The sequence below is a fragment of the Mustelus asterias genome, chromosome 11 (assembly GCF_964213995.1).
Source record: "Mustelus asterias chromosome 11, sMusAst1.hap1.1, whole genome shotgun sequence".
Classification (NCBI taxonomy): Eukaryota; Metazoa; Chordata; class Chondrichthyes; order Carcharhiniformes; family Triakidae; genus Mustelus; species Mustelus asterias.
In genome coordinates this window covers 5043107-5057008 of record NC_135811.1, presented here as the reverse complement: position 1 = coordinate 5057008, position 13902 = coordinate 5043107, and the positions used below count along the sequence as shown (strand labels likewise).

The window sequence follows — 13902 nt, the reverse complement described above, 5'->3', positions numbered from 1 at the left end:
TCAAATTCCTGGACTGGTGAGTGAACCCACAACCGTCTGACTCAGAGACGAGGTGCCAGAGGGGAACACGTGTGATCTACAAAGCACTGCAGACAAGCATTGCGAATGATAGGAGCTGCCACCATAATAACTTACATTTTAAATTCTGGGAACTGCTGGTACTTCTGAAACTCGGCTTCCCACTCTGCCTGAGTGCTTGGGGGCTTCATCTCCTTGATGAGGTGCCAGTCCACCATCGATAAGCCAGACTCTGTCAGCCTGTGGAAAAGAAAGAAAAATTCTTGCAGTTCTCCCAGTGCTCAGCAAGCATACCATCATCGCATCCTCCTCGGAGACCGGTAATACAAGCTTTAATCAGCACAGAATTGCAAAACAATCGTCTGCAAAATCAACACTTTGCCACATAATGATCTTCACCTCATCTTCGCAAATTATTCACAACGCCAGGGACGTAAATTTGGGGTGGCACGGTGGTTAGCACTGCTGCCTCTCAGCGCCAGGGATCCGGGTTCAATTCCCGGCTCGGGTCACTGTCTGTGCGGAGTCTGCACGTTCTCCCCGTGTCTGCGTGGGTTTCCTCCGGGTGCTCCGGTTTCCTCCCACAGTGCAAAGATCTGCGGGTTAGGTTGATTGGCTATGCTAAAATTGCCCCTTTGTGTTAGGGGGACTAGTTAGGGTAAATATGTGGGGATAGAGGGATAAGGGCCTGGGTGGGATTGTGGTCGGTGCAGACTCGATGGGCCGAATGGCCTCTTTCTGCACTGTAGGATTCTATGTGTACAGCAGAACTACACTCAATGCTATACCACTCAAAACATTTGCCAAATGCAGTGCTGTTCTGGAAGTGCTGCATCTTTGGTTGAATATGTTTCTCACACTCAAGGTTACACATGCTCCTGAAATCAGACATTTGAAAGGTTTATTCCTCTAGATGCTGCTCAGTCACTGATGCAGAAAGCTAAAATACTTGTCTTGTTTCAGCAGCCCGGCATTTATTTATTTTTAATGGGATGTGGGCGTCACTGGCTAAGCCAGCATTTGTTGCCCATCCTTAATTTCCCTGGGGGAGGCGATGTTGAGCTGTCTTCTTGAACCACTGCAGTCCTGTAGTGCAGGTACACCCACAGTGATATAGAATCCTACAGTGCAGAAGGAGGCCATTCGGCCCATTGAGTCTGCGCCACCCACAATCCCACCCAGGCCCTATCCCTATAACCCCATGCATATACCTTAGCTAGTCCCCCCCCCGACACTAAGGGGCAATTTAGCATGGCCAATCCACCTAACCCGCACATCTTTGGACTGTGGAAGGAAACTGGGGCACCCGGGGGAAACCCACACAGACACGGGGAGAACATGCAAATTCCACACAGTGACCCAAACCGGGAATTGAGCCCGGGTCCCTGGCGCTGTGAGGCAGCAATCCTGACCACTGAGTTCCAGAATTTTAATATCAATATTCACAAATAATGGGATGGAATAAATCATGCTGGGAAACATTCAAAGCTGCTGGAAAACAATCACTTAACTGCAAATGTAGAACAGAAAGGACGCTTTACTGCTTGTCTGTCAGTGCTCCAACTACCACTCCTCCTCTCCCACCTCAAGGCAAAATGAGATTCTCCTGTCTAAAAGATACCGCTGAGGGCAATGAACTACCAGAGTGATCTTTGGGACCAGCTTCTATCGGCTAGAGGGTGGGGATGATGAGATAGAAACAGCCCAGATTCTGTTTCCCCAAATTGGCCTGGGTTTTTAATCTGGCTTTTCACCTTTCCCAAGCATAAGTCTCACAAAGGTGAGGGGAGTTTATATTGTGTGTGGGAAAACCATATTGTACTTTTAAAATGTGGAAGAACACTGCATTATTTGGACACTTGGAATGTTTTTAAAATGGTCATAAGTTCACCTTGAACTATCAACAAGCATGCCTTTTTTTCAGGAAATCACATGATTTCAATTACCTGATGACCCTTGAAGGGGGATTTCTTTTGATACCAATCAAGTAAACGAACTCAAATTAACTTAGGGACAAAGTAAAAGGGGCAGCTCCCCAAAAGGAAGGGGGGAACAGCCCGAACCAAAAACAAAGTCGAAAGGAAACTTAAAACGTCAAACCAAAAGGTGATTATCGGGGTCGATAATACACCCCAGCCCCTGCGGCGCCCAGCGGTCGACCCTTGAAGGGGGAAGAGTTGCTTTTTTGATTGAACTGCAATTATTTTAATTGATGGGGGCGGGGAACTGGTTCAAAGGCAAAAACCTCCGATTTACTGGAAACACTTGACAGAGGAGCTTTAACTTTTGCACTTGCTGTTTTGAGCTCGGTTTTGGGGGATTAGCTGAGAAACAAGGCTGCCTGCCCCAACTCGCTCTCTCCCTGCCTTGCTTTAAATTTCATGTTTGGTTATCAACCTCCAAACGGGAGAATCTTCATCTGATTGTCTGCAGTAGGAAACCTGCAAAACTGAGACAAGAATTTATCCTGTTTGATAATCTCCAATTCAAAGCTCCATTGGCAAGAACCTCCAGACATCAACTGGAACCAGCGGCCAGTCTTCACACAAGGGGGCTCCAGATTGACAATGTCAAAACCCTGCAAACTTTATCCTTTATTTTGTAAAGCCTATCCTGCAAAACCCATCTCTACAGAGACTATATCTGTTTGTGTGTGCGTTGGAATATTTTTAATGGATAGTTATACTTCCAGAATACAACTGTGAGGCAACTAGTTCTTCCAACTTATTTTAAAACAAGAAGTTTGATTTTATAATGAATCAATCATTGAGCTTATTGAAAGAAGCCTGGTTAAAGTCTCATGTATTCGGGGTCGAACTGCAGCAAAGGTAAATCATTGGCCATTTTGGTGAGTGAGTTAAACTTTTAAAACTAATGGCGAGATCTGCAGAGCAGTGGGACTAGATAAACTGTGCACTCCTCTCATCACAGTCATAACTATTGGGATACACAAGGGATGAAAATGGTGTGAGACAGGGTGGATGAACTAGAATGTCTTCACTGGTTGTTCATATCAGCCCGAAATCACAATTGGCAAATGAGGAAGAATAATTTTCCACCAGTTAGGACAGAAAAAGTAACATAAGGACACGGCAATCTTTTACATTCACAGGCTCAGTGAATGTATGGTCCAGATTCATACTGAGCTAGGGAGGATCCATTTTGAAGAATCTATCTAGAGAGGCCATTTTGACCATTGCTGAATGAGTTTAGACTGAAGGAACACTGACTGCATGACAAGTAGCTAAACTGATATTCCTGCTGATTGGTTCATGCATGTAAAGGAACCACTGGAACAAGATGTTGGAATGAGAACACGTTTTGAGAGGCAGCGTAGATATAACTTCTTTCCCCAGTTACTACATATGGAGTCTGCGGAACTGTCACTGGAAAATCCCAAGCAGAGGCCAAATGCTTCCTAAATACTGGTGGCAGATCCGGGGAATAAATTTGAATGATCGTTCAGCTCCACCTAGCTGTGGATTATGGACTTTGCCCAGATAGCGACTTGGGGCCAAATCAAACCCCACAACCACTAAAGCCACATGTCTAGCACAAGTCTTCACAATCGTAATTGGCTGCAGATGCAAAATGATCGGGAGAGAGAGGGAGAGAAAAAGTTGCTCGGTCACTGAAGTCTGAAATTTACGAGCAACTTGCTGACCCATTTCTTACAATTTGCACTCATTAATTTCCCAGAGGAAGTAGTTAATTATAGAATCAGACATCACAGATCATTCGGCCCACTGTGTTTGCGCTTTGAAAGAACTATACTGGTAACCCAACCTCACTCTCTCCCTATAGCCCTTCAAATTTTATTTTATCTGTAAAAACAAAGCAGAGGGATTAAGGCAGCTAAATACCATAACTAGTCTTTTTCTCATTCTGTTCAGCAACACCATGGGCAATCCACGTGTAAACTTTAAAAAATGACAGAAACAATTTAAATCCCAGAGCTTGATCTACTTAATTCACATCCATCCACTATGTTAGACATTCACTGCCACCGGCAAACAGTGGCAGCAGTATGTACAATCTCCAAGATGCACTGCAGCAATTTACCAAGGCTCCTTTGACAGCACCTCCCAAACCTGCGATTTCTACCACCGAGAAGGGACAGGCAGCAGATGCATGAAAACACACAACCTGCAAGTTCCCCTCCAAGCCACTCACCATCCTGACTTGGAAATATATTGCCATTTCTTTACTGTGGCTGGGGCAAAATCCTGGAACTCCCTCCCCAACAACACTAGGGGGGAATACCTACACCACATGGACTGCAGCGGTTCGAGACGGCTGAAGGTCAAAGAGCTATTTGGCTTACTCCTGCTCCTACTTCCTGCTCACCATTACTCTCTCAAGGGCAAAGATTGGCCTTGCCAAACATTCCCACAGGCCATAAATAAATAAAGCAAATATGACTCGGGGCAGGACCTATTATACAGTCAATTTGGTTTTGTGAAAGGAAAATCATGTTGAACTAACTTATTGGAGTTCTTTGAAGGAGTCACATGTGTTGTGGATGAATGGAAACTGGTGGATGTACTGTACTTAGGCATTTGATAAGGTGCCACAGCAAAGGTTATGTATAAAATTAAAGCTCAGGGTGTAAGGGCTAACGTGTTGGCATAGATTGAAGATTGGCTAGCTAACAGGAAACAGTTGGCATAATGGTCGCCTCATTACAGGAAGGATGTGGAAAAGATTGAAAGGGTGCAGAGGCGATTTACAAGGATGTTGCCTGGATTGAGTGGCATGCCTTATGAGGATAGGCTGAGGGAGTTCGGTCTTTTCTCCTTGGAGAGACGTAGGATGAGAGGAGACCTAATAGAGGTGTATAAGATGTTGAGAGGCATAGATCGGGTGGACTCTCGGAGGCTTTTTCCCAGGGTGGAAATGGCTGCTACGAGAGGACACAGGTTTAAGGTTCTGGGGGGTAGGTACAGGGGAAATGTTAAGGGGAAGTTTTTAACACAGAGGATGGTGGGCGAGTGGAATCGGCTGCCGTCAGTGGTAGTGGGGGCAAACTCAATAGGGTCTTTTAAGAGACTCCTGGATGAGTACATGGGACTTAATAGGATGGAGGGTTATAGGTAGGCCTAAAAGGTAGGGATATGTTTGGCACAACTTGTGGGGCCGAAGGGCCTGTTTTGTGCTGTAGTTTTCTATGTTTCTATAAATGTATTTTTCTAGTGAGCAGAATGTGACAAGTGGTGTCGGTGCTGGGGCCTCTCTACCTTTTACGATTTGTATAACTGACTTGGATGAAGGGACTGAAGGTGCGGTTGCTAAATTTGGTGCCGAAACAAAAATAGGTAAAACAAAATACATTGTGAAGAGAACGTAAGGAAACTACGAATAGATACATAGAATTAATTGAGTCGGCAAAAATCTGGCAAATGGAATATGATGTGGGAAAATGTGAAATTGTCCATTCTGTCAGGAAGAATAAAAAAGAAACATATTATCCAAATCGTGAGAGGTTGTAAAGCTCTTGGCGCCTTAGTGCATGAATCACAAAAGGTTAGTATGCAGGTACAGCAAATAATTAGGAAAGCTAATGGAATGTTATCGCTTATTGTAAGGGGAATTAAATACAAAAGTAGGGAGATTATGTTTCAGTTATACAGGGCATTGATGAGACCACATCTGGAGTACTGTGTACAGTATTGGCTTCCTTATTTAAGGAATGACGTAAATGCGTCCTAAGCAGTTCAGAGAAGGTTTGCTGCATTAATACCAGGAATGGGCGGGTTTTTTTATGAGGAAAGGTTGGACAGGCTGGGCTTGCATCCATTAGCAGTTAGAAGAATAAGAGGCAACATGATCAAAACCTTTAAGATCCTGGGGCAGCACAGTAGCACAGTGGTTAGCACTGCTGCTTCACAGCTCCAGGGACCTGGGTTCGATTCCCGGCTTGGGTCACTGTCTGTGTGGAGTTTGCACATTCTCCTTGTGTCTACGTGGGTTTCCTCCGGGTGCTCCGGTTTCCTCCCACAGTCCAACGATGTGCGGGTTAGGTTGATTGGCCATGCTAAAATTGCCCCTTAGTGGCCTGAGATGCGTAGGTTAGAGGGATTAGCGGGAAAATATGTAGGGATATGGGGGTAGGGCCTGGGTGGGATTGTGGTCAGTGCAGACTCGATGGGCCGAATGGCCTCTTTCTGTACTGTAGGGATTCTATGATTCTGAGGGCAACTGACAGAGTGGATGTGAAAAGGATGTTTTCTCCTGTTGGAGAATCTAGAACTGGGGGTCACTGCTTAAAAATAAGGGGTCGCTCATTTCAGACAGAGATGAGGAGAATTTTTTTCTCAGAGGGTTGAGAGACTCTGGAACTGTCTTTCATAAAAGGCAGTGGAAGCAGAGTCTTTGAATATTTTTAAGGCAGAGCTACAAGAATTCTGGATTAAGAAGGGGGTGAAAAGTTATTGGAGATAGGCAGGAATGTGGGGTTGAAATGACAATCTGATTAGCCATGATCTTATTGAATGGCAGAGCAGGCTCAAGGATGTCAAGTGGCCTTACTCCTGCTCCTAATTCGTGCAACCACAGAAGACTTTCACTCACCTGGTTACTCCACCAAGGACCACAGCTCCCACAACCGTCCCGCTGCACACAATCATCCATTTTCCCACGATTCGGTCAGTGGCAGCATTTGGTACATGGGTTGCCCCGACTTTAGTAACAACAGAACTCATTCCCTTTCTTGCTCCCCATTGTTTCCACCAGCGAGTTAACTGAGAAAAAGAACAAACAAAACATTATGACTAACTCCCTTGTCAGCACAATCTGATGAAAATCGCAGTGGTTCTAAAATCTTACCACAAGGGAGACCATTCACCCATCATGCCTGTGCCAGCTCTCTAAAAAAGCTATCCAATTGGACCCACCCCAGGCCCCCCTTTCCCCACAGCCCTGCAAAATTTACCTTTTCCAGTAAATTACTGCTGAATCTGCTTCCACCACCCTTTCAGGAAATGCTTTCCAGATCACAACTCACCTAATCCTCTGGTTTGTTTGCCCTGCTTAATATTTTTGACAGGACCCCGCATGGGAGACAGATCAAGGAGGTTAAGAGCTCTTGGGTTCCAGGGCAATTTGGCAACTTGGATCGGTGTCAGGAAGCAGAAGGTGATGGTTGAAGGTTTGTTTTTGGAAGCTTGTGAGATGTACCAAATTGAATCGGGTGCCGAAAGAGCTACCAAATTGAATCGGTGCTGGGCCCCTTGCTGTTTATAGAGTATATTCATAGCATGGTGAGTAGTTTTGCAGCAGACATGAAAATTGGCAGTGTGGTAAATAGTGAGGAGGCAAGCTTTGGATTATAGGATATGGATGAGTGCTGGTCAGATGGGTAGAACAGTGGCAAATGGAATTTAACCCTGTAAAACTTGAGGTGATGTGTTTAGGGAGGACCAACAAGGCTAGGGAATACAACCTCTAGTGTCCTACTGTTTATTGTGTATGTCCAAAGATAAGGTGAGTAAGGTGGCATATGGGATACTAATGGGGTGGCACGGTGGCACACTGGTTAGCACTGCTGCCTCACAGTGCCAAGGACCCAGCTTGGGTCACTGTCTGTGTGGAGTTTGCACATTCTTCCCGTGTCTGCGTGGGTTTCCTCCCACAGTCCAAAGATGTGCGGGTTAGGTGAAGCGGCTATGCTCAATTGCCCCTTAATGTCCTGGGATGCATAGGTTAGAGGGATTAGCAGGATAAATATGTGGGACTATGGGGATAGAGCCTGGGTGGGATTATTGTCGGTGCAGATTCAATTGGCTGAATGGCCTCCTTCTGCACTGTAGGGTTTCTGTGACTTGCCTTTATTAGCTGAGGCATAGCTGAGGTTATGGCGAATTTGTATAAAACGCTCATTAGGCCACAGCTGGAGTAGTGTGTGCCGTTCCGGTCACCATCCTCTAGCAAAGATGTGTTTGCACTAGAGTGTAGAGGAGATTCACCAGGATACTGCCTGGGCTGGAGCATTTCAGCTATGATGAGAAGCTGGTTTTGCTGGGGTTGCGTGGGCGGCATGGTGGCACAGTGGTTAGCACTGCCGCCTCACAGCGCCAGGGACCCGGGTTCAATTCCAGCCTCGGGTGACAGTCTGTGTGGAGTTTGTACATTCTCCCCGTGTCTGCTTGGGTTTCCTCCAGGTGCCCCAGTTTCCTCCCAATGGTCCAAAGATGTGCGGGTTAAGTTGATTGGCCAGGATAAATTGCCCCTTAGTGTCAGGGGGATTAGGAGGGTAAATATGTGTGGATACGGGGATAGGACAGGAGCTGGGTGGGATTGTTGTCGGTGCAGGCTCGATGGGCCAAATGCACTGTAGATTCTATGGTTCTTCGAGAAGGCTGAGAGGGACCTGGTCGAGTGTACAACATGGACATAGTTAGAACATTACACTTTCCGTCCTATGTTAGGGGTTGTGGGTTTTACCCATGCACACATGGGTTTGAATCCCATCCTCGTTGCCAATTTTCTTTTTATAATGTCCTAATTAAGTTAGGGGTTGTGGGTTTTAAGTAAAAATTGATGTGGTTTGCACATGTAGATTCAAACTAACAACACATTTATTGAAAGAGATGTTCAGTATAAACTGAAACAAAGAGCAGCCTGTGCAACACCCTAATGACATCACCTTCAAAACATGTGATCAGCCCTTAAAGCAATCATACAATATATAACAGAAAGTAAGAAACTTTTCCTCTTAGTAGAGGTCAATAATCAGGGGACATAAATGTAAGGTAAGGGGCGGGAGATTTAGTGGGGACTTCAGGAAACACTTTTTCACCCAGAGGGTGGTGGGGATCTGGAACTCACTGCCTGAAAGAATGGTTGAGGCAGGAACCCACACAACATTTAATAAGCATTTAGATGAGCACTTGAAATACCAGAGCACACAAGGCTAGGGATGAGGTGATGGAAAATGGGTTTAGGATAAGTGTTTGGTGCAGACACAATGGGCCAAAGGACCGAGAACACAAGACCCAGGAGGAGGCAATTCAGTCCTTTGGGCCTGCTTCACCACGGCTGATCTAATCCCGGCCTCATCTCCATCATCCCTCCCCCTCCCCATAAACCTTCATCCCGCTATTAATTAAGAACCAATCTATCTCAAATTTGTTTAATATTCCACTGCTCTCTGGGATACAGAATTCCACAGATTCGCGATCCTTTGAGTTAAGTAATTGCTCCTTATTTCTGTTTTAAACCCGCCTCCCCTGCTGGAACAGAGCAAACTCAAACCCTATCCAACTGGGCGCCAGAGCATTGCTGCCTCAGAGCCCAGGGACCTGGATTCAATTCTGGCCTTGGGTGACTGTCTGTGTGGAGATTACACATTCTCCCCGTGTCTGCGTGGGTTTTCTCTGGGTGCTCTGGTTTCCTCCCACGGTCCAACAATGTGCAGGTCAGGTGGTTTGACGAAGCTAAATTAGAGTTCCCAAGATGTGCTGTGCGGGATCTTGCTGTGCACAAACAGGCTGGTGCGAAAAAGTATTTCCTCGGCCACGGAGCTCTCTCAGCTATCCGGGTGGAAGGGGCTATACAAATGCAGCAACTCCACACCCCCCAGAGGCTCAGCCCTCACCAAGCGCCCGGGCCTGGGGTGAAATATCCCATTCCCCGCGCCCACTCCCCCCCCCACAGCTCACTCTCCAACCCCCTCCCAGACTTGCCCCCTCCGCCCGGTCCTACCCTCGACCAGCCCCCTCTTGCCCCCAGTCCCGGGTCTCTCCGTCCCTGCTCCCGCTCCAAGTCCCCTCCCTCACTCCCCCCGATCGCAGTCCTGTCACCCCGCTCTCTCCCCCGGGTCTCTCTCCCTTTCCCCCCCCCCGGGTCTCTCTCTCTCTCTCCCCCCCCCCGGGTCTCTCTCTCTCTCTCTCTCTCTCACCCCGGGGCCTCGGCGGCACAGGCCTGACAGCAGCATCTCCCGCTCGGTTGCAGCAACAAATCAGAGCGCTGCTTACTACCGGGTGCCGCAAGGGAGCTCGGCCCAAATGTACAGAAACCCCGCCCCCACCGCGCGCTAACCCCGCCCCGCCCCCTGACCCCGCGCTAACCCCGCCCCCACCGTCCCGTCCGCGCGCTAACTCCGCCCCGCCCCCTGACCCCGCGCTAACCCCGCCCCGCCCCCTGACCCCGCGCTAACCCCGCCCCGCCCCCTGACCCCGCGCTAACCCCGCCCCCACCGTCCCGTCCGCGCGCTAACTCCGCCCCGCCCCCTGACCCCGCCCCCACCGTCCCGTCCGCGCGCTAACTCCGCCCCGCCCCCTGACCCCGCCCCCACCGTCCCGTCCGCGCGCTAACTCCGCCCCGCCCCCTGACCCCGCGCTAACCCCGCTCCCACCGTCCCGTCCGCGCGCTAACTCCGCCCCCGCCCTGTCCCCGCCTCCTGACCCCGCGCTGACCCCGCGGCCTGCACTAACATGAGTTAGTCAGAAAGGTCAGGCCGCGCTGACGGTGAGACAGTTGATGCTGTGAAGTAACCAATGAGCCAAAGCTGACGCTAAATGGACAGCTGGCAACAAGTGCGGGCTCCTCCGGGATTTGAACCCCGGACCTCGCTGCACGTTCATTCAGTGAAAAGTCCCGAAGCCAGAATAAACCACCAGGACCCCGCCCTGCTCCGCCCCCTGACCCCGCGCGGACCCCGCCCTGTCCCCGCCCCCGCGCTGATCCCGCCCCCTGACCCCGCGCTGACCCCGCCCCCTGATCCCGCCCTGTCCCCGCCCCCTGACCCTGACCCCGCGATGTCCCCGCCCCCTGACCCCGCGCTGACCACGCGGCCTGAGGAGGGTGATTCTGAGTTGTTGCTGGGTCAGGTGAGGCGGGCCTGTTGAGCCTGAGGGCGGGGAGTCAGTGAATTAAACACAGTTTCACTCAGATTCCGGCACCGCAGCCTCTCAAATCACAGCAATGATTCCATTATTGTCACCGAGTGGCATTGCCCATCCCTGGTTACCATGGAGACAGTGCCATCCTCGCCCAGAGCCACCCTGGGCATCAATGGCTTCATCCACTGACCGCCTGGCACAGCGCGCATACCCCTGCCCACCTGGCACAGCGCGCATTACCCCTGCCCACCTGGCACAGCGCGCATTACCCCTGCCCACCTGGCACAGCACGTTTACCCCTGACCGCCTGGCACAGCGTGAATTACCCCTGACCCCCTGGCACAGCGCACTTTACCCTGTCCGCCTGGCACAACGCGCATTACCCCTGTCCGCCTGGCACAACGCGCATTACCCCTGACCGCCTGGCACAGCGCGCTTACCCCTGACCGCCTGGCACAGCACGCATTACCCCTGACCGCCTGGCACAACGCGCATTACCCCTGACCGCCTGGCACAACGCGCATTACCCCTGACCACCTGCACAGCGCACTTTACCCCTGACCGCCTGGCACAACGCGCATTACCCCTGTCCGCCTGGCACAACGCGCATTACCCCTGTCCGCCTGGCACAACGCGCATTACCCCTGACCGCCTGGCACAACGCACATTACCCCTGTCCACCTGGCACAGCGCGCATTACCCCTGACCGCCTGGCACAACGCGCATTACCCTGACCACCTGGCACAGCACACTTTACCCCTGACCGCCTGGCACAACGCGCATTTACCCCTGTCCGCCTGGCACAACGCGCATTACCCCTGACCGCCTGGCACAGCACGTTTACCCCTGACCACCTGGCATGGCGCGCTTTACCCCTGACCGCCTGGCACAGCGTGCATTACCCCTGCCCACCTGGCATGGCGCGCTTTACCCCTGACCGCCTGGCACAGCATGCATTACCCCTGCCCACCTGGCATGGCGCGCTTTACCCCTGACAGCCTGGCACAGCCGCTTTACCCTGACCGCCCGGCACAGCACGCATTACCCCTGACAGCCTGGCACAACACGCATTACCCCTGACAGCCTGGCACAGCGCGCATTACCCCTGACCGCCTGGCATGGCGCGCTTTACCCCTGACTGCCTGGCATGGCGCGCATTACCCCTGACCGCCTGGCACAGCGCGCTTTACCCCTGACCGCCTGGCATGGCGTGCATTACCCCTGACCGCCTGGCACAGCGTGCATTACCCCTGTCCGCCTGGCACAACGCGCATTACCCCTGACCGCCTGGCATGGCGTGCATTACCCCTGACCGCCTGGCACAGCGTGCATTACCCCTGACCGCCTGGCGCAACGCGCATTACCCCTGACCGCCTGGCACAACGCGCATTACCCCTGTCCGCCTGGCACAGCGTGCATTACCCCTGACCGCCTGGCACAACGCGCTTTACCCCTGACCGCCTGGCATGGCGCACTTTACCCCTGACCGCCTGGCATGGCGCACTTTACCCCTGACCGCCTGGCATGGCACACTTTACCCCTGACTGCCTGGCATGGCGCACTTTACCCCTGACCACCTGGCATGGCGCGCTTTACCCCTGCCCGCCTGGCATGGCGCACTTTACCCCTGACCGCCTGGCATGGCACACTTTACCCCTGACTGCCTGGCACAACGCGCATTACCCTGACCGCCTGGCACAGCGCGCTTTACCCTGACCGCCTGGCACAACGTGCATTACCCCTGACTGCCTGGCACAACGCACATTACCCCTGACCGCCTGGCACAGCACGTTTACCCCTGACAGCCTGGCACAGCGCACATTACCCTGACCGCCTGGCACAGCGCACTTTATCCCAGACCACCTGGCGCAGCACGCTTTACCTCGAGCGCCCTGAGCATCTGGCATGGCGCGTTTTATCCCTGAGTGCATGGCGCAGCGCACTTGACCCAAGTGCCTGGCATGGTGCACTTTACCCCTGACCGCCTGGCACTGTGTGCTTTACACCTGAGCGCCTGGCGCGGCACCCTTTACCCCAAGCGCCCTGAGTGCGTGGCGCAGCACACTTGACCCAAGTGCCTGGCATGGCGCACTTTACCCCTGACCGCCTGGCACTGTGTGCTTTACCCCTGAGCACCTGGCGCAGCGCACTTTACCCAAACACATTGCATGGTGCCCTTTACCCCTGACCGCCTGGCATGGCACACTTTAACCCCGAGTGCCTGGCAGGATTTACCCCTGACAGCTGGTGTTTTGGATGCAGCATAGAGTCATTAGGTGGGCTATATATTGTTAGGATATTGAATGGTCGCTAATTGTACAAGCTTGTTTGACTCAGTGGGTAGCAGCCTCACCTCTGAGTCAAGTTTCTGGATTCAAGCTCACACTCCAGGAATTCGAGCACAAAGTCCTGGCTGGCACTCCCAGGGCAGCACTGATAGAGTGCTGCACTGCCCGTGGTGCCGCCTTTTGGCTGAGACATTAAACTGCCCTTTCAGGCTAAAGTAAAAGATCCCAAGGCCCCACTGTGAAGCAGAGCAGGTGGGTTCTGCTGGGAGTTTGGGACAATACTGTCGGCTTACTCTTTAATTTGAAGCTGGGGTTTCTTTCCCTCATCACATGATCAGAATGGCTGCAGTCACATTGACTTCAGTCCAATTCCTGTTTCTATTCGCTGTACAGGAGCCACTCCAGGACTCTGATACTCGAGCAGTAAGGGTGACTGTTCAAGCAGGATTTCCACACTGACAGGTAACTCTCGCCCCAGCAGCCTTTTGAGAACTTTTCATCCCAAGCGCAGGCATTTAAGAAGGAACTTGTGTTGCTGTCGGGTCTTTCCCGACTGCAGAATGTTCTAAAGTGCTTTTCACAACCCAGTGAACGATGCTTTTTGAGATAAGGTCGCTGCTGCAGTTGCAGGAAAACACGGCAGCCGATTTGTGCCCACTAAGCTCGCACACACAGCTAATCTGCTTTTAACACCATTAATTGAGGCGTTTAGGAAGCAGCTTGTCTGGAGTGTGAATGTAACTGCAAACCCTGGC

The 13902-nt window shown here is 51.2% G+C and overlaps 2 protein-coding genes across 7 annotated transcripts in view; one reads left to right on the top strand and one right to left on the bottom strand.

Annotated features, from left to right (window-relative positions):
* The window catches only part of cox15 (cytochrome c oxidase assembly factor COX15), a 39554-nt gene extending 28911 nt beyond the window's left edge, over positions 1-10643 (bottom strand). The window contains exons 1-3 of one of the 3 annotated variants that reach the window (XM_078223044.1): positions 10452-10643; positions 6589-6758; positions 136-258 (exon numbers count right to left, since the gene is read on the bottom strand). In XM_078223044.1, the coding sequence (XP_078079170.1) occupies positions 136-258; positions 6589-6719 (254 nt within the window). In that variant the 5' untranslated portion in view covers positions 6720-6758; positions 10452-10643. Of the gene's footprint in view, positions 1-135; positions 259-6588; positions 6759-6843; positions 7069-9916; positions 10016-10451 lie in introns of those variants that run through there. The other 2 variants (XM_078223042.1, XM_078223043.1) reach the window with 2 other exon arrangements.
* cutc (cutC copper transporter homolog (E. coli)) overlaps positions 10431-13902 on the top strand; it is a 27589-nt gene continuing 24117 nt past the window's right edge. Inside the window, exons 1-2 of one of the 4 annotated variants that reach the window (XM_078223048.1) lie at positions 10432-10443; positions 10818-10847. The gene's annotated coding sequence lies outside the window, so the exon portion shown is untranslated. Of the gene's footprint in view, positions 10486-10804; positions 10848-13500; positions 13610-13902 lie in introns of those variants that run through there. The other 3 variants (XM_078223047.1, XM_078223049.1, XM_078223045.1) reach the window with 3 other exon arrangements.